This window comes from Chaetomium strumarium (genome assembly GCF_033439665.1).
Source record: "Chaetomium strumarium strain CBS 333.67 chromosome Unknown B0T15scaffold_5, whole genome shotgun sequence".
NCBI lineage: Eukaryota > Fungi > Ascomycota > Sordariomycetes > Sordariales > Chaetomiaceae > Chaetomium > Chaetomium strumarium.
Window position 1 is genome coordinate 1,893,545 of NW_026944433.1, and position 17,269 is coordinate 1,910,813.

General features: G+C 56.0%; 6 protein-coding genes across 6 annotated transcripts; 4 read left to right on the top strand and 2 right to left on the bottom strand.

Annotated features, from left to right (window-relative positions):
- Positions 1-265: 265 nt before the first annotated feature.
- Positions 266-1,931, bottom strand: B0T15DRAFT_242650 (histidine phosphatase superfamily). The gene is made up of 2 exons (XM_062863084.1): positions 1,315-1,931; positions 266-1,256 (listed from the first exon to the last, which is right to left on the bottom strand). The coding sequence occupies exons 1-2, from the start codon at positions 1,680-1,682 to the stop codon at positions 290-292; spliced, it is 1,335 nt and encodes a 444-aa protein (XP_062720248.1). The 5' UTR covers positions 1,683-1,931; the 3' UTR covers positions 266-289.
- Positions 1,932-2,941: 1,010 nt separating this feature from the next.
- Positions 2,942-4,699, top strand: B0T15DRAFT_242683 (uncharacterized protein). The gene is made up of 4 exons (XM_062863085.1): positions 2,942-3,000; positions 3,116-3,628; positions 3,717-3,945; positions 4,013-4,699. The coding sequence occupies exons 2-4, from the start codon at positions 3,354-3,356 to the stop codon at positions 4,574-4,576; spliced, it is 1,068 nt and encodes a 355-aa protein (XP_062720249.1). The 5' UTR covers positions 2,942-3,000; positions 3,116-3,353; the 3' UTR covers positions 4,577-4,699.
- A 606-nt stretch (positions 4,700-5,305) lies between these two features.
- B0T15DRAFT_536602 (uncharacterized protein) lies at positions 5,306-5,935 on the top strand. The gene has a single exon (XM_062869559.1). The coding sequence runs from the start codon at positions 5,604-5,606 to the stop codon at positions 5,805-5,807; it is 204 nt and encodes a 67-aa protein (XP_062720250.1). The 5' UTR covers positions 5,306-5,603; the 3' UTR covers positions 5,808-5,935.
- On the bottom strand, positions 5,936-9,179 carry B0T15DRAFT_418581 (PRMT5 arginine-N-methyltransferase-domain-containing protein). Its single transcript, XM_062865506.1, has 4 exons — positions 8,693-9,179; positions 8,025-8,640; positions 6,534-7,972; positions 5,936-6,471 (listed from the first exon to the last, which is right to left on the bottom strand). The coding sequence occupies exons 1-4, from the start codon at positions 8,825-8,827 to the stop codon at positions 6,292-6,294; spliced, it is 2,370 nt and encodes a 789-aa protein (XP_062720251.1). The 5' UTR covers positions 8,828-9,179; the 3' UTR covers positions 5,936-6,291.
- Positions 9,180-9,434: 255 nt separating this feature from the next.
- Positions 9,435-12,175, top strand: B0T15DRAFT_242738 (P-loop containing nucleoside triphosphate hydrolase protein). The gene is made up of 2 exons (XM_062863086.1): positions 9,435-11,732; positions 11,818-12,175. The coding sequence occupies exons 1-2, from the start codon at positions 9,540-9,542 to the stop codon at positions 11,932-11,934; spliced, it is 2,310 nt and encodes a 769-aa protein (XP_062720252.1). The 5' UTR covers positions 9,435-9,539; the 3' UTR covers positions 11,935-12,175.
- Positions 12,176-15,620: 3,445 nt separating this feature from the next.
- B0T15DRAFT_503730 (uncharacterized protein) lies at positions 15,621-16,298 on the top strand (the record flags this gene model as incomplete). The annotated part of the gene is made up of 2 exons (XM_062867478.1): positions 15,621-15,922; positions 15,982-16,298. The coding sequence occupies exons 1-2, from the start codon at positions 15,808-15,810 to the stop codon at positions 16,296-16,298; spliced, it is 432 nt and encodes a 143-aa protein (XP_062720253.1). The 5' UTR covers positions 15,621-15,807.
- Between the last annotated feature and the right edge of the window lie 971 nt (positions 16,299-17,269).

Genomic DNA, 17,269 nt, shown 5'->3' on the forward strand with positions numbered 1-17,269 from the left:
GGGCCTTTAAAGCCCGAAGGGGGGCGGGTAGCATCTTATATCACCTGGGTGTTGAAGTATGGAAACGATATATTTCCTAACTGATGCTGGGCTAGGTAGTATACGTAGGAATGATACCGCGGGAACAAACCCGAACGAGGATTGGCTCAGCAGACCCAAAGCGCAGCGCGGTGGTATCACCAGGACACCCAAGCCTCTGACTCCAGCAGCAGCAACACGTGATGCCCAAACGTGTCCTTGAAATACCCAGGACCCCAACCCCCGGAAAAGGGAAGAACCGCACTTCCCCTCACGCGAGGAACGCGAGCACAGCCAAAACAACCGCGACAGCAACCAGTGTCAATAGTGCGCCAAGAAGGGCAGCCGCCAGGGCAGGAACCCCTGGCGGGGGCGGATTGACAGCGGCGCAGAAGAATGCCTCGCTCTCACACACGCGGCACCACGTCGTTGTGTTGGCGACGCCGATCTGCCACATGGTCGCGTTGAAGTGCTTAAAGCTCATGGACGAGCGGCCGCTGCCGAAGAGCGGGTAGGGCATGAGGATGCCACGCTCGTTGTCCGCGGCGGTAGTGTTGTGGTAGAGGAACCGCACGTGTAGCTTGTCGATCGAAGGGTAGGGTATCCCGTTGCTGCTGCGCGACGAGGTCGAGAGATCGGTGGATTTGTTGCTGTCGTTGGCCAACTCCCTATCCTGGTCAACCGAGAAAAGCTCAAAAGTCAACGTTGCAGCCGGCCGGGGGAGCTGCGCAAATGGGCCCCTCTCGGAGGCCCCGCCGGAGAGGTTAGTGAGGGCAAAGAAACCTAGGAACGGCTCATGTGAGGTGAAGGCTAGGTTTAGCTTGTTCCGCGCGCCGCGGGACTGCATGTTCTCGATAAAAAGGGCCGTAACCCTGCTTGCTAGGGTGCGGCCGGCGATAGCATCGGTCAAGCCGTCCTGGATGCCGCCCGGTCCAGAGATGGTGGCGTACCGGAGTGTTTGCTCTTCCCAAGCGAGCTGGTGCAGTCTTTCCAGGTCTTCTGAGGTCATGGCTGACCGAGTCCGGTTGCCGTGAGTCCAGTGGTGAGCAGCATAGTCGTACAGGTCGTAGGCGTTGTAGAAGCTAGCCTCCGAGCGGGGGAATGCCTCGGAAAATACTTTGTCCCAAAGACGACCGTAGAATACCTTGCTGCTCTGGTGAATCGAGTCGACATTGCCGTTGTTGTTATACAGGAGCAGCAACTTCTCATGTTTGGTGCAGCCGTCATGCCCACGGCCCCTTCATTTGGATCGCGTCAGTGACATCAAGCCGGAACAACATCACATCACACACGTACCAAATGGAGTCCGGGTCGACTCTAGGGGAGATGGTCCGGATGTTCGGGTACTGATAACCACACACGGGGTAGTCCATAACCGAGCCGTTTGGAAGCTGGCACGATGTGTCTGGCCGTGGCGGATAAAGGCCCTGCATGAAGGCCATCGCTCCCGCCGCGGAGCAGCCGTCGGTGGAGGATTCGATATGGAGTTGCGAGTTATCGATGGTCTCCGAGTTGATGCCAACTATGCCGACAAAGCCGTCATCGCGCGAGATATCCAAGTACCGATGGCGAAAGGCAGCTCCCTGATCGTGCATCTGACTCGCTCCGAGAGGAGTGAGAGTCGCTGGGCCCGGCAAGACGAGCGGCGTATGGTCGCCGTACATGACCTAGGAGACCGAGGACCACACGCGCTCATCGCCGGACCCGGCCAAGCCGGTCGACACGAGCAGCAACGCCGCTAACAGGGAAGCCATGGGTTGAGTCGAGTAGAATTCGAATTGAGACTCTCAAGAACAACAGCCGGTGATTGACCCAAAACCCAGTAGAGTCGTATAGAAGAAATCGTGCTTGGGCTTGTCTGGACCTGATCACATATCTAGGGAAGAACTGATGGTAGGCTCGCCTCGGCCACAACCTGGAAAGGACGCTGTGCGTCCTGAAACTGTTGAGTAATAGGGTATCATGTGGGCATCTACGTCCACGACATGTGCTTGTCCGCCTTCCAAGCGTGATGAGGAATCAGGACCAGAGGTTCGTCGCAATCAGATAAGGAGATAAGAGAGCTCAACAGTACCTTAGGTACCTTACCTTAAGCGGGGCCGCTTGGCAGGGCACGTGCAGGGGTGTGGGCAGCGAAATCTGCGACAAGCTTAGCCAAGGAATCTAGCCAATTTCCATGCGGAGCTTCCAGGTTCCGTCACCAACTCATCTTCTGAGACTTCAATTTCCCAAGTCGAGTTATGCTATTATGGACTTGTTCTCCCCAAAGAGAGGCTTCTGCGTGTACGGTGCAGCTCCTGTGCAACTGGAGAGCCCCTCTGAGCGGGCATTGAGTCCCGTTGTCTGATCAGTCTCAGTCGACGGGCAGCGGTCCCCTATTGGCTCCCTAGATGGTGGATCATTTCCAAAGTGATCGACAGATGGCTCGATCTGTTGGCCCTGACAGGGCTGCAAGGCCAGAGCTGCTTTTTGGGCATTTGGTTGCTTGGTCAGCACAAGTATCCTGCATGACAACGATGAGAGGTGACCTATCCCATGCGACTCGAATTGCCTCTTCCTGTGAAGGTGATGCACCCTATGTTGCCGCAGTCGAGTTTCTTCGGCGACGAAGCCGACTCCACTCATTCAAGGCCTCCCCTCAGCGGGCTGCGTGTGCTGCAGCTGCAAACGGTTCTGGATAGGTTGGGGGCCATCTTGCGGACTGCCCAGCCACAATATCCATCTTTAAGAATGACATGCCCAGATCGGGCGCATCTCGATATTATCCACCTGAAACGTCCCAACGATGCTATTGCGCAGCAGTAAGCAGACGTGACGTGGTGCGCAGCGCGCTTGCAGGCGACACAGCCCGATCTTGATAGCCGCCATTGGTGCAATTGCCGCCTTCCGCATTCAAGCGCTGGTTGCGGGACATACTGACAATGTCATCGAGCTGCGCAGAGGGCGGACTAATGACAAGACGACATGTCTCAAGCCGCAAAGGTCAGTGCATGTGTTCCTGCAGTTCTAGGCGGAAGACAAGGAGTTTTGAGATAGCGCCGCGCCGCCTCCGGGGCCCCCAGCTGAACCAGTGAGTGGGCGCCTGCATCGAGCACAGTAAGAGCGAGGCATGTGTATTGTTGTTCCCTGGCGCTGCCCAGCGAACTCGGTTCCTTGCGGAAACTGTGCCGCAAGCTGGATTGTGATTCCGAAGCTCCAGGTTCATCCTCTCGAACTTTCCTCCATCATTCCACGCACATCCGACGCATTTGTCAATTATCCCCATCGGGTCAACAACCGTCGGTTCTTGATGGTTTGGCTAGACGACGATACTCGATGCGCAGGGAGGCTCAACCATGACAGTCGTCGGCCCCTTGACGACCACGTTTCGAGCCCCGTCAAGTTGCACAACCACCACTCCGCAACTTTACCAAGTCCGATCCGGAAGCGACTCGAGATACGTCGAGGGACCACTCTTCACCTCAGGTTCCAACTGCTTTCCCAGCGGCTTTGACCCTGCGCCGACGAATTACTATTCGCCTGGTTGGTGTCCATATGGATACACAACAGCCTGTTCAAGTCTCGCCTCATTGAGCACCGAGACGGAGACGGCCGTCATATGTTGCCCGACGTAGGTGGAATCTTTCACGGGGATCCCTGCTGTCGTAAACGCTGTGAGAAATAGCAACTAAATTAGAGACTTGTTGCCCTGCCTACAGCCATTTTAGGTACACTTGCGCCCTCCCCGTTTCTTCTGGTCAGCGCTCTGTCGGCTGCACAACAGCATGGGCGTCCGCATTGGCCGTTCTCGGCGTCACGGTCGTTTCGGACGGCGAGGTCGGCACCACAACGGTGGTCTCCGAGACGTCGAACGCAATTACCGCCTACGGCATCCAGGTCCGCTTCAGATCAGGCGATCCGACGCCGGCGTCAGCGACCGACAACTCCGTAAGTTAATGTGCCGGTCAATGCTACCAACCAGGGGACCGCTTCGTTAATAATCCGTCTCATAAAGGGCATCTCCGTCATAAGTAGGACATCAACCCCAACAGTATCCATCCCAACTCAGCTCCTCATCCCAACACCGGCCCCGTCCTCTTCCAGCGGCGTCAGCACCCCCGTCGCAGTCGGCATCGGGGTCGGCTCCGCGGTAGCAGCCTTCATCATCGCTGGTTCAATAGGTCTCTTTTTCTTCTTGCGTTGGCGGAGGAAAAAGAGATCGGCCAGATCAAGACCACCATCAGCTTCACCGCCTCCGGTCCCGCCCAAGGAGTTGCCAGCATCGCCGTTCCCTTACCGCACGGTGCCGCCGCCGTATGAGCTCTCCGACCAGGCCTCGCCGCGACGGCCGGTGTCTATTTCGAAGACGCACCTGTCAATGTCGCCTGTTACGGCAAGGTCACCTGTGCCTGGGTGGAGAGGCGATAGCGACGTGTTAGGCGCCTATAGGGCGGTTGAACTGGAGGCAGATTTGCCCAGCGAGGCTTCATTGAGAGATCGCGCGTCGCCGGAGTCGTCGAGCAGTCGGTGGACGGACAGGCAGGGGCGCGGTGGGATTTCGCCAACGCCTTGGATATAGGAGGCCTTCCGGGCGGATGTCGGGACTAGGTTCCGAGTGGTGGACCGCCGCTTGGTTTCATGTCGCGCACGTGGTGGCGGACTTCGATTCTTGTGTGATCTTCGGGCCGGGCCGATGGGACTGCTGCAGGGAGCGGTCGCCGTTTCGGGTCGCCCACACATCGACACGAGGCCTTCATCCGAGTCTACCTGCCTTCGCTGGTTACGCAGCCCAGAGACTCTACCTCGTTTCATTGATACCTCATCATGCACGCATACTTCGTTTTGCATATTTATCTTACCTGCATCTTTAATAAGATGGACACAGCGCACAATCGGTCGATGGGGTTGGATAGCTATTCGGACGGAATGAGACCGTACCTTAAGTTATTACGTACATTAGTATCGCAGTCTTTGGATTTGGATGGTTTTGTAGACGGATTTGGAAGGACTAGGCGGGAACTCTGGTTTGGCCTCATATCTGTTTGCTGCCGAAATATGCGTATGTAATGGTACTCTCTTAGAGTTTCTATACAATAAGGTACTTATGAGAATGCTATACTGTTCCATGTATCAACGAAAGCACAAGACTCGGAGTCAGCCTCGAGTCAGCTTCAAGACCGCCTGAGAGAATGGCGTTCATTCCCCAGTCAGTGCCGGCTGTTGCCAGCTGCATTTCCATCATCAGTCGCCCCGCCATTAGTAGCCGCCATAGCTGCCAAGCCAAAATTTCCCTAGCTCAAGCAAAGCAACGGAACGGCCCATCTCACCACACAGCGCGCATCGCGTTTCCGCCTCGACCTCCGTTGACGACAGACCAACCAACGAGGTGTCGCAAACCTGCGAAAGCCTCGGCAACCCTACCAAGTTATAACCGAACCACGGTCTCTGACAGATCTATCGAGAATCAAACGCCTCTCGAGTCCGAAACGATCACCCACCCACCTAAGCTTTGCATCCAACAAGGGTACCCTCACTGAACGCCACATCTCTCCCGTTCGTCATTGAACAAATACCTAGCTAGGGGAGAGAGCGAGGGCACAGACAAAATGAGTTTTGTCCCCGTCAATCCACGGCCGTTCCTCCAGGACTTGGTCAACAAGGACGTGATCGTGCGTCTCAAGTGGGGCGAGACAGAGTACAAGGGCAGGCTGGTCAGCATCGACAGCTATATGAACATCCAGCTGAGCAACACGGAGGAGTACATTGACCGCAAGCTTACGGGACAGTTGGGGCAGGTTTTGATACGGTAGGTTATTCACATGTCTCCGGACAGGAGTGGAATGGACTGCAGGTGAGAAAAGGGGACTAACGGGTTAGCAGGTGCAATAACGTACTTTACGTGACGGCTGCGGACAAGGGCGGGGAGGGGGATCGGGACACGAAGATGGAGGGTTAGACCGGGAATGGGAAGTAGGGGGAAGGCGGTTGGAAGATTGTTCATCACGCAAAGCCAAGATGAAGGAAGAAAGTTCCTCGTCGGCCTTTTCATGTGGGAAGATGAAGGGAAGTTACGAGGTACCCGAACGGGCATGGCAACAGCAAAACTGGATGGAACAGCTCTGGAAGAGCGCAGGATAGCTCGGCGGAACAGTCGCCTTGCGCCATGGGTTCCTGCCTTTGCCCGCAGCATGCTACACTCCCGCGGCCAAGTCGACGAGGGGCTTGTCCCCCTCGAGCAGTCGGTCAGCAGGCAGGAGCACTAAGACTCCGCGGTAGGGTCGCGACAATAAGATGCTACATCAAACATGCAACCTTGCGGCTGCTGTGCAAATCTGACGTGCCCACCTTGATCCGTGTCTTCGGCCCAGCCCAGGCATACACTTCCACCAACCACTCGTACCACACCTTGCTGTCATCTGTCTGCCGCCACATGCTGACCTCGAGCTCCGTGTCCTGGGGGAAGTAAAGCGGTTTCTAAAAGGGAGGTTAGGTCCGTTCTTCTTGACAGAAGAAAATCGATACGATGGACGCCATACCTTGAGCGGAAAGAATATAGGGAACCACGAGATCATATCCTTGCTCTTCCGGTCGATCTGGTCCGGCAGGATACTGATCTCAACCGGTTCTTTCCCGGACCCAGTCTGCGACGCATACAGGACCGACTCGAAAAAGCCCGCCAGCCCGTGAATCACGCCGCGGATGGGACACACAAATGTCAGGTGGCAGTGCCGTGCGTTGTGGTCGTTGGTGCCGCTCGATCCGGCCATGCTGCCCACGCCGCCCGTGACGTACTTGGCCGCCTTGCCGTGCTGCGTGGCAAAGTCGTCACAGCGCGATATCTCGACCGGGTGGACGAATTCCCAGGCCTGCTGGAAGCGAGGATGGCCCGGGACCTTCTGCGCGACGTAGTCTATGGCGAAGAGGCGGACTACCCAGGGGGTTTCGAAGGCATTCGGATCGCCGGTGACTCTGGAGCTGATGTCGGCGAACAGGCGGGGCGTCGAGATGGGGCTTAGGTGGGCGGTGTAGGACTGGGGGATGGAGATGCCGTGGGGCCGGGCGATGTGCTGTTGGATGCCGTCGAGACATTCGGGCGACAGTTCATTGTCGCCGAATGAGCCCAGAAGCTCCGTCACTAGGATGTCCACCTTACCGATGACGTCCTCTCTTCCCTTGAGCCGGGGGCCTTCCCAGCCACGCATGTCTGTCTTCACCAGAGTCACCCGGTTTTCCCACTCCAGCTTGTTCTTCCGGAGCAGGTAAACGTAGGCATCCTGGTTCTTCTCGAGTGCCCATATCTGAATGGGCGTGTATGTGTTCTCGGCAGCACGCAGCACACGGGTGACCAGGGGGCCGCGGCCGGCCCCGGCGACTGTGACAACCAGCTCACGGCTGGACGGGTTCTCAGGAGTGGCCGTTGACGTCGGTTTCTTGAGCTCCTTCCACTCAATCATGGCCTCAGTGATGGCCTTTTCGTACTGGTCATATTTCACCGGATCGCCCTCAAACACCTCGTATGTCGCAGACTCAAGGTTGTCGGCTAACGGCTGCAGAGGCGGTTGCAGCCAGTCTTGGAAGCTTGTAAGGGCTGGTGTCTCCATCGCTGAGTACGGCGGTTGCTGGCGCTCAAGGTGCTCCATGTATCCAACATGCGCGTTCAGGGGTAGCGCCTGCCGCGACCCGCCTGCCATGACAATCTGGCTCGCCTCAGCCAGGGATGGGAAGTCGGCAGCCATCGAGTCACGGTGCGCTGCTAGTTCCTCCGGACTGGGCCCCACATCGGAAAGAATCAGCCACGGCCGGCTTCTCAGGCGCATGTAGCGGTTGATCAGGTCCTGTTGATGTCTGGTGAGCGAGGGATGCCCGGCACGGTTTGGCGTGAAAGTCTCTCGGTCAATCGTCAAGTAGTGCAGGGGTTCCGCAAACCACCGCTCCTGTAGAGCCTTTTCAGGCACCCGGCGCGGAATCCGAAGGGCTACATGGAGTCAGTATGTAAAGAGAACCCGCGGCCATTGATTGTCACGTACCAACAAACAGCCTCGCCGAGTAACTGCACACGGATCTGATGGTGTTCCAAGAATCCCAGGCACTGAAGAGGTCGATCTCTTTCACAGCCTCTGCTTCTGGCGTACTTTCAGGATGAAAGATGGAGGTGAGCGTTTCGGCTTTTTCCTCCAGGCCGGGTTCTCGATACATGGGTATGTGAATAATGATGTTGAGCCGGTTCGCCACGTGCAATGCTTCTCGCACCGCGCGGGCATACTGGGCAATACCACGACTGCTGTCGTCCCGCCGGGGCCCGGGGACAATGATGGTTCTGGCACCGCAGAAGTTGGCATATGCGGCCTCGAGATTTAGCACCTGTCGCGAGATGTTCGAGATGTGAGGATCGAGAGAGCAGAGGTCAATCCAGGGACTAGAATAAGGAGCAAGAGAACCGATGTGGTTGCTCGGGAACAGTGATGTGTCTTCGTCTGTCAGGGTCGGCACAATGGGACCTGGCAGGGACACGTTCGCCTGCTGGCTGGCTGTAAGCCCCCGCGCTTGGCTCCATTGCTCTCGCTCCTCGAGATACTCCGTATGCAACGAAACCACACGCTTGAAAAAATGCTGGTTTGTGATGGGCGCTGTGACAAAACTGAACTGTTCCCTGTCAGCACTGGAGCCCGTTCTCTGGTGTTATGCTTGGACTTACTCCACTGCTGAGGACTTGAGTGTACTGCTCGTCAGGTAGCGCCTCAAATCGGCTGGAGTCATGCTGCCCGATATAGAACCTTGGTCGGCTTTCGAAGCTCTCTGACTCCGGGTTGAGTGTCCCGCTTGAAGACATTGTGGTGACCAGCTGCGAGGACGAAGAAGCAAAGATCACCAGGTTGTGTGATCGGAGATAGGTAGTAATGAAACCACGTTGAGCAGTATATACGCTATCGTGCTAGGAAGAGGGGCAGAGGCCGAAGGGCAGTCTCTTACTCGCGGGGTTCCAAACTTCACAGAAAAAAAAAAAGAAATAGAATATTCAACTTCGGTAGGTTAGCATGGTGGATACGAAAAGGGAAGGTCTGGAACCGTGAAAACCGAACTGGATCCCGGGGTCTAGCAGTGCTACGGCGCACAAGGCCAGCACCTCATCAACCCAGCAGAAGCGTTCCAAAGCTTCAGTTCGTGGGGATGTGGGGTTCAGGGTCTCAGAGGTTGCTCTCGCCTCACGTTAAGTAGGTAACTACCTAATTAGGTGAGGTATGTAACTGTAGGTATTGTATCATCGATAGAAGAATGAAATGTGTCGCATATGATGATATTATGCAACTAAGCGGTTACACCTCGCAGATATGCGCAGCTTACTAAGAGCTTATCGGGAGATAAGCCCCACCCCGCCTAATCGTACTTGGAGGTTTGATCCAATCCGGCGGACTGCCAAACCAAAAAAAAAAGCTGCAGCCTTGCGCATTGCAAAACCAAGGAAGGGCAGCGGCGACCGTAACCCCCGGCCGGCATTCCTGCCATCGCAAGCACCGTGTCCGCACGCTCCGCACCGCAATACAATGGCCGACTCGACAAAAGGTCTCAAGCGATCAAGCGCCGAGAGCGACGGCAGTCAAGATTCCAAACGGCTCAAAACAAACGGTGACGGCAGTGCGAAGATGGATGCGAAGCAGAATCCGTACCTGGCGCACCTCAACGAGGACGCCCAAGATGGCTTCGGCTTCAAGTCGCCTCTCGACCAGTTCGAGCGCCACAAGACCACGGCGCTGCAGGCTGCGAAGGCTGAGGACTCGGACCAGAACCCGTGGACGGGCAACCCACACTCGCAGCAGTACTTCAATATCCTCAAGACGCGCCGAGACCTGCCCGTACACAAGCAGCGGCAGGAGTTTCTCGATATGTACCATAGCAGCCAGATTCTCGTTTTCGTTGGTGAGACCGGTTCCGGCAAAACGACCCAGATCCCGCAGTATGTCCTTTACGACGAACTGCCGCACTTAACCGGGAAGCTCATCGCCTGCACACAGCCTCGCAGAGTGGCGGCTATGTCCGTTGCTCAACGTGTCGCCAATGAGCTTGACGTGACGTTGGGCGAAGAAGTCGGCTACAGCATTCGTTTCGAGAACAAGACGAGCTCCAGGACGTTGCTGAAGTATATGACGGACGGTCAGCTGCTGCGCGAGGCGATGCACGACCACGACATGTCCCGTTACGGCTGCATCATTCTTGATGAGGCCCACGAACGCACCCTTGCCACCGATATCCTAATGGCGTTACTCAAGCAAATCGCCGAGCGGAGGAAAGACCTGAAGATCATTGTCATGTCGGCCACGCTCGACGCCCAGAAGTTCCAGACCTACTTCTTCAACGCCCCGTTGCTTGCCGTACCCGGCCGGACGCACCCCGTCGAAATCTTCTACACCCCTGAACCAGAGCGGGACTACCTCGAGGCTGCCGTCAGAACGGTGCTGCAGATCCACGCGAGCGAACCCGAGGGCGACATTTTGCTCTTCCTGACGGGCGAGGAGGAAATCGAGGATGCTTGCCGGCGCATCAGTCTGGAGGTTGACGATATGATTCGGGAATCAGATGCGGGTCCTATGTCGGTCTACCCGCTCTATGGCACCTTACCGCCACACCAACAGCAGCGCATCTTCGACAAGGCGCCGGAACCGCTCCGCAAGGGTGGCCGGCCCGGTCGGAAATGCATCGTCGCTACAAACATCGCCGAGACCAGTTTGACAATCGATGGCATCGTCTACGTCGTGGACCCTGGTTTCAGCAAGCAAAAGATCTACAATCCCCGTACCCGGGTAGAATCGCTCCTCGTGTCTCCCATCTCCAAGGCGTCCGCTCAACAGCGTGCTGGTCGTGCTGGTCGTACACGGCCCGGGAAATGCTTCCGGTTATACACCGAGAAGGCTTTCAAGAAGGAGCTTATTGAGCAGACATACCCCGAGATTCTGAGGTCCAACTTGGCCAACACGGTCTTGGAACTGAAGAAGCTCGGCGTCCAAGATCTGGTCCACTTTGACCTCATGGACCCTCCAGCGCCCGAGACCATGATGCGGGCCCTAGAGGAACTCAACTACCTGGCGTGTCTAGACGACGATGGCGAGCTGACCCAGCTCGGCAATCTGGCATCCGAGTTCCCCCTCGACCCAGCCTTGGCCGTCATGCTCATCACTTCCCCGGAGTTCTACTGTTCCAACGAGATCCTCTCCATCACCTCGCTCCTCTCGGTGCCGCAGATCTGGGTGCGCCCCAACAATGCACGCAAGCGTGCAGATGAGATGAAGGCGCAGTTCGCCCACCCAGACGGCGACCACCTGACACTGCTCAACGCCTATCATGCATACAAGGGCGCCGAGCAGGCCGGCGACGACGTCAAGAGGTGGTGCCACGAGCACTTTTTGTCATACCGGCACCTGTCGAGCGCCGACAACGTGCGGGCGCAGCTCAAGCGCATCATGGAGACGCACGACATCCAGCTGGTCAGCACGCCGTTCCAGAACAAGGAGTACTACACCAACATCCGGCGCGCGCTGCTCGCGGGCTTCTTCATGCAGGTTGCCATGCGCGAGAGCAGCAACTCGAAGGTGTACAAGACGGTCAAGGACGACCAACTTGTGCTGATCCATCCCAGCACCGTTGTCACGAGCCCCTACGACTGGGTCGTGTACAATGAGTTTGTGCTCACGACCAAGCAGTACGTCAGGACGGTCACGAATATTAGGCCAGAGTGGCTTCTGGTGAGTTTCTTTCGTCCCCTTCCTATTTGCTTCGTGGGATGACGCCAAAACACAATATAGTGCTAACCGAAAGCGAAAAACCCAGGAGATTGCCCCGAACTATTACGACCTAGAGACGTTCGAGAAGGGCGAGATCAAGTCGGCTCTCACGCGCGTCGCCGAGAAGATCCGTCGTCGCCAGGCGATGAAGGGCGGCCGCTAAGGTCCTATTGGGGGAAAAGATGGTGCAATATCATATTTATCCAAGTGCAAGTCCTGTTTATCACAACCTAGACTTTTCTAGACCTCTGCGTGTCTAAATTGGGGAGCAAGGGGGGTGTGGATTCACATCTTGACGGAAGTGATGCGACGTGACTCTGCGTCAGGCGAACTCTGTTATCTGAAGAACATGGTTAGTTGTCGTTGAGACATTCCCACATTGTGTTGCTCCGTCCCGCCGTCCGGGCGTACGAGTCAATCGGCTCACATCATTAGGGTTGGAGGCGCTGATGCCACAGAAGCTGCTGCCTTAAGACTGGTGTGATCTCAATATCAAGCTACCATCGTCACTGTGAAGGCGTGGCGTGTTCGCTATCGCTACTGCATAAAACCGGTACGCTATATCTGGTGATGGGCAGGCAGTGAAGTCGGGGGGTACACTAGGTGTGAGGCCCAGGCTTGGTCAAACCGGTAAATAAACACGGAATGTCATCCCACTTCCCGCCCTCCGAGGTGTGGAAGTCTGGTAGCGCATACGGCATGGGTCCAGAGAGAAGAAAGTGTGTCATGCTGTGGCTTGCTGAGCAGGTTTCGACCGGGATGGCTCGACAGCAGGGAACCACTTCCGATTTGCTGTCTGATACTGCACAGGACTGCTGCTGTGCGACTCTGCAAGCACGGTTTGTTAGTCGACGTGCTTTCCTGACACCACGCCCGTGCATGTGGCTAGCCCAATGTCACCGTGTGCGCGGAAAGAGTCGGAGTTGTGGACCTGAGTTGGGCTTCCGTCTGGATGCTTCCCTGGGATGTTTCTTCCACAGCCGCGCTTTAGCCATGACGTTCTGTACCTTGATCCTCTTCGGTATGGTAGGACCTATCGCATGCACAAGTGGTATATTGGAAGGTGGTCGGTGGTGCACAATCGAACAAGGTGAATGTACTGTAAGATCAATGTCTGTGTCGGACAACCCAACAGCGCCGCAAGGCACGGCTGGCGGGCCACATAGCGCCCGTTTTCTGTTTTTCACCTGTCTCATCGTTGCCCTTGCCAGTCGGGAAGCTCTGCCTGCGTACAAGACACCGGCCCGACTGTGTCAAGCCGATTAACGGCAACTGACACGCACGTCGATGTGATACAGCATGGTACGGGAGGGGAGCACGGGGAGCTGCATTGAACCGCTCCCGCCGATGCGGCATCCATGCTCCTTCGCCGGTGAAGTCAAGAGCATAATGAGGAGTTCACATTTATGCTACAACCAGCGAACGGTCGGCCGCCCCATGGGGCCCTCCGGAGGGATGCTGTTGTTAACGCTCAACCGGCAACTGTTGTTGCCGGCAGATTTTCAATATAGCAGCAACTTCCCTTTGGCAACAATGGAATGGCATGGACATAGACGTTGCCAGGCTGCCGATCCCTCCATCGCAAGCTCTCCTGTTATCCGGTCGAGATCAAGTGTCATTCAGCGCCTATATCTGGCAGAGGTCCTTCGCTGTTTAAGCGGCGGGGCTTTGAGCCCGGCTGAGGATGGGTTCAAGGCCCGAGACAATATGCGAGCACCGTATGTACCTAATGTACGCAGGAAACTCCAAACAATGAGGACAGGCCGATCCTGGGGCTGTACCGTAGGATTGGTGAAATGAGGCAATGCCGTCGATACGACGCTCCTTCAGACAGTTGTCGCCAGTGCCGCATTCGTATGGGGATAGGACGGCCTCATCCTGAAAAGGGAGGTCGTGGCATGGGGTCGTTGACAGGAATAGTCAGATGGGGGTCCAACCTTCTGTGACCTTGAGGTCAAGAGAAGGTGCTTACTGTGACCTCACCAGGCAGGGTCCCATCGAACTATGAGCCGCCTAACGGACTAATTATCTGCTTTGGACTGCACTCTCGAGGGAGGGTAGCATCAGACTATTATCAGTCGCACTAGGTGATTGGCACAACGACCCTGATGGGATTCACCTCTGGGTGACACCAAGGAGTCCACAGCGCCATGGTCGTATCTGTTTGGTAGATGAAGTTCTTGTGCCGTGTGTGCGTGCGGATGTGCGGCGTCGATATCGCGTCTTCGCCTTTGGGCAACGGGGCTGCAGGAACGCGACAGCGTCTAGCGGGGTTGTCAGTCGGCAGATCCCACACTACCACGACACGGAAGGCCGGAGGTGCACCTGCAGAGTCGAGACCATGTCCTGTTGTGGAGGACCTGACGAATCTTGCAGCTCGGCCGGAGATAGCGCAATAAGAGGCACAGCCAATAAGTGGTCATTGCGAAGATGCAGGGCCAGTTCACCTCAGGTGTTGACCTGTCAAAATGGCAGATGAAAAAGTGACAGACGCATCCCTGATCCTTTAGGTCGTTGACGGTTCCGAGGAACGGTCGATTGCAGCGTTCCACGGCCTTCACTTCTGCATACGGGATTGCGGATTATCATTGGGTCCAACCTTCTTGTTCCACTTGATGCAATTGTGTTGGCGACGGACGGAAGTGGGCAAGTGGAAGGCCGGCGACGGGGCTTCTTATTCGGATAGGTCCATGCTGGCAGTGGGGCCGGCTCGGCAAACACAGTGATCTCAAGCATGCTGCGCACGGTGAACGGCTGGTTGCTACGGATTCTTTGTCTCGGCCTGATGAACCTCACCGCAAGCCGAAAGCCCACATGATCAGTACACGTCCGTTACGGGACGGAATGCGTGTCTTTCTTTGGATGCTTCAAGTTTCCCACCACATGATTCGTAGTAGCCGCCAAAAACTACCAAGCTGTAGTAGATCATAGAGAGATTCCCTATTGTACAATACAGTATGCTCCCCGTCCCCCCTAGCTGACACGGGCCGTCGCACGGCGCAGCCTGCATCCCACGGCCCACTCGTGGACTTCGAGAAAACGACGACCAGGATTGCACAACGCACGGGAACCGTTCCCGGACGGTCAGCCAAAACTGGCTTCTGCCGCTGTGTCGCAACGAGAGACAGGCGCGGGAATCATACCGCGGATCCCTATTCGTCGCCATCCACCAGACTCTATCTTGCCGTGTTGCGGCCTTTCAAAGTCGCATGGCCTAGGATCGTGCTCAAGCCGCTCCGCGGGATCTTCCAGTTTTCAGTGCTTCACCGGACACCCCCCACACCACTCAACTCCAGATCATGCTATATTTTCCAATGCCGTCGCTGGCAGTGACGTGGATAAGCAGATGCGGCCTTGACACCAGAACTCCACACCGTGGTATCCTTATTGACGCTGCAGATCCCGCTTAGACGCTCTGGGTTCAATTGTGACACTCTGAACTCATGTACCGTATATGTACAAGTACATGTATAATACATGTACCAATCAACTACCTTAAGGTTAGGAACCTTGGTTATATGAACCACCGACGCCTCAACAACGCCGACAATGCGCTTGTTAATCTTGTGGACCAGCCGCCGTCCATAGCAGACCAAAAATACGGCATATTCCTGCCGTAGCACCCTGTACTGTGTGCCCAGTATGGATCGGTATAGTGTATATACTACCCCAGCCAGGCCCCCCCTGTCATGCCCCCGGATGGTCTGACAGGTGGGAGCATGTCCCCGAGAGCTTGCCCGGGGATCTATGCAGTCTAAATGCACACATACGGCTATGGAGACCCTATCCATGTAAGTAGTATAAAGCAACTTCTTCCCATCCCTTCGTACATTCTCTCGTCGCCCGCATACTTCATCCATCCACGACTCTTGACCTCAACGAGGTGTAAGTAGCACCGCCATCCTTCCTTTTCGGCCGCTTGACTGTCAGCGGACAGTCGACATCATTCTTCAAATTCTCTCCCGCATATCTAAGTTCCCCAAGCAATACGCGAAACGCCCCTGGAGCAAACATCCCGTCTCCAGAATCTCCCATAATGTCCGGCAGCGGCGGTTTCTACAAGTACCGGTGCAAGTACTTCTACACCTACAACTGTCCGAATTGGGTCTACTGCAATGGCCACGCCTGCGCCATGTGTCTGGCAAGTCTTTGTTCGCACCACGCCCCGTTCCACGAGCAGTAGTACTGACTAACCTTCCGTAGGCTGAAGGCCGTGAGGCGGTAGACAACGAGCCAGCAATGCCGCCGCACTCCCAAGGATCAACGAGCTGGCCGAGTCAGCAGCAGCACCAACAGCAGGCATTGCCGTCAACAGAAATCTGTGTTCCGCAGGCCATCCACGGCACCCTGCAGTACACTGTCATGGAGATCGTCCCTGCCGACGAGACTGGGCCCGGTGCGTACTGGGTTCTGCGGCAGAAGGCTCATCTGGAATCGCGGGTGCTTCCGTACAGCAACATGACGACTAGCGACACGCCGAGGCCGGTCATGACGGCTGTTGGGGTGCCGATGCAGATGGGCTACTGATGAGACTATCACCTCGACTGCATAGGGCTGATGAGTGATGATCCCCGCGACATGATTTCCTCGATGATGGGTGGTACAGACGACCTAAAAACGCAGCGCTGATTATCCATTGCTTGATGATTTTTGATGACGGAACGGCTGGGTCCCCTTCTCTCTGCTTTGCCCTCCTCGGTACCAGTCCGCTTATTCATGGGAGGGCCGGGATAGATGGAAAAGTCAGGCGCGGGCAGCTCTTGATGTAAAGGCCGGCAGGGCTCGGTACTGGTATAGGTACAATACCTTCTTTGGGGTGGGGGTGTCAATCTGCAGGATGAATGAACATGGGTGGGATTGGTTACACAACTTCCTCGGGTTGGCGTTCCCACCAGCGAGTTCGCGGCACAGGTCTCTCAATGGGACCATCGAACCATAACAGTACTAGTATGTTAGATTGCGCGAGTTACTTCATATTCAGGTACAAATGCGCCAACATCATGATGATGACTTCTCCAGAGTAGTGCACCTACCTGTTCATCTCGTAGCCGGGCTCCTGGGAACTCCCGTCACCGAAGCTCGCAGTGTGAACTGTGGAGCAACACCGGACAATTTCCCGGCGGTCATTTGCTGAGCAACGCTGCTTATGTCAACAACTAGGTAAACTGTTAAACAAACCAAGAAAAAAAAGAAGTACCTAGCCAACGTTAAGCCGGAGGTCTCTTCGTGGGGTTGATGCAGGCTGATGAGAGTCGACGATCGATACGTATGGGCCCGATGTCTCGCGAGGTTTATCCGTAATTCCTGCGGGCCTGTCACACCCTGAGCGCACTAGTGTGATCGTCGCCCGCGAATCAAAGCCCATAACATCATCCCTTACCTAGTGGATAGCCCCTCTTTCAGGCTGGTCTGGACATTACTCCCACACCTACTATTCTATATAGGCAACCTTTCCAGACTTCGCCGTGGGGCCGTGTAAGAGGAGGTTCTGGGGGTGG

Bases quoted from the DNA above. Each gene is read 5' to 3' on its own strand.
- B0T15DRAFT_242650 (XM_062863084.1), bottom strand. From the start codon at position 1,682: ATGTACGGCGACCATACGCCGCTCGTCTTGCCGGGCCCAGCGACTCTC. The intron at 1,257-1,314 runs GTACGTGTGTGA...ATCCAAATGAAG, and splicing joins GTCGACCCGGACTCCATTTG to GGGCCGTGGGCATGACGGCT.
- B0T15DRAFT_242683 (XM_062863085.1), top strand. From the start codon at position 3,354: ATGACAGTCGTCGGCCCCTTGACGACCACGTTTCGAGCCCCGTCAAGT. The intron at 3,629-3,716 runs GTAGGTGGAATC...CCCTGCCTACAG, and splicing joins GCCGTCATATGTTGCCCGAC to CCATTTTAGGTACACTTGCG. The intron at 3,946-4,012 runs GTAAGTTAATGT...CGTCTCATAAAG, and splicing joins CGTCAGCGACCGACAACTCC to GGCATCTCCGTCATAAGTAG.
- B0T15DRAFT_536602 (XM_062869559.1), top strand. From the start codon at position 5,604: ATGAGTTTTGTCCCCGTCAATCCACGGCCGTTCCTCCAGGACTTGGTC.
- B0T15DRAFT_418581 (XM_062865506.1), bottom strand. From the start codon at position 8,827: ATGTCTTCAAGCGGGACACTCAACCCGGAGTCAGAGAGCTTCGAAAGC. The intron at 7,973-8,024 runs GTACGTGACAAT...GACTCCATGTAG, and splicing joins CTCGGCGAGGCTGTTTGTTG to CCCTTCGGATTCCGCGCCGG. The intron at 6,472-6,533 runs GTATGGCGTCCA...CCTCCCTTTTAG, and splicing joins CTATATTCTTTCCGCTCAAG to AAACCGCTTTACTTCCCCCA.
- B0T15DRAFT_242738 (XM_062863086.1), top strand. From the start codon at position 9,540: ATGGCCGACTCGACAAAAGGTCTCAAGCGATCAAGCGCCGAGAGCGAC. The intron at 11,733-11,817 runs GTGAGTTTCTTT...CGAAAAACCCAG, and splicing joins TTAGGCCAGAGTGGCTTCTG to GAGATTGCCCCGAACTATTA.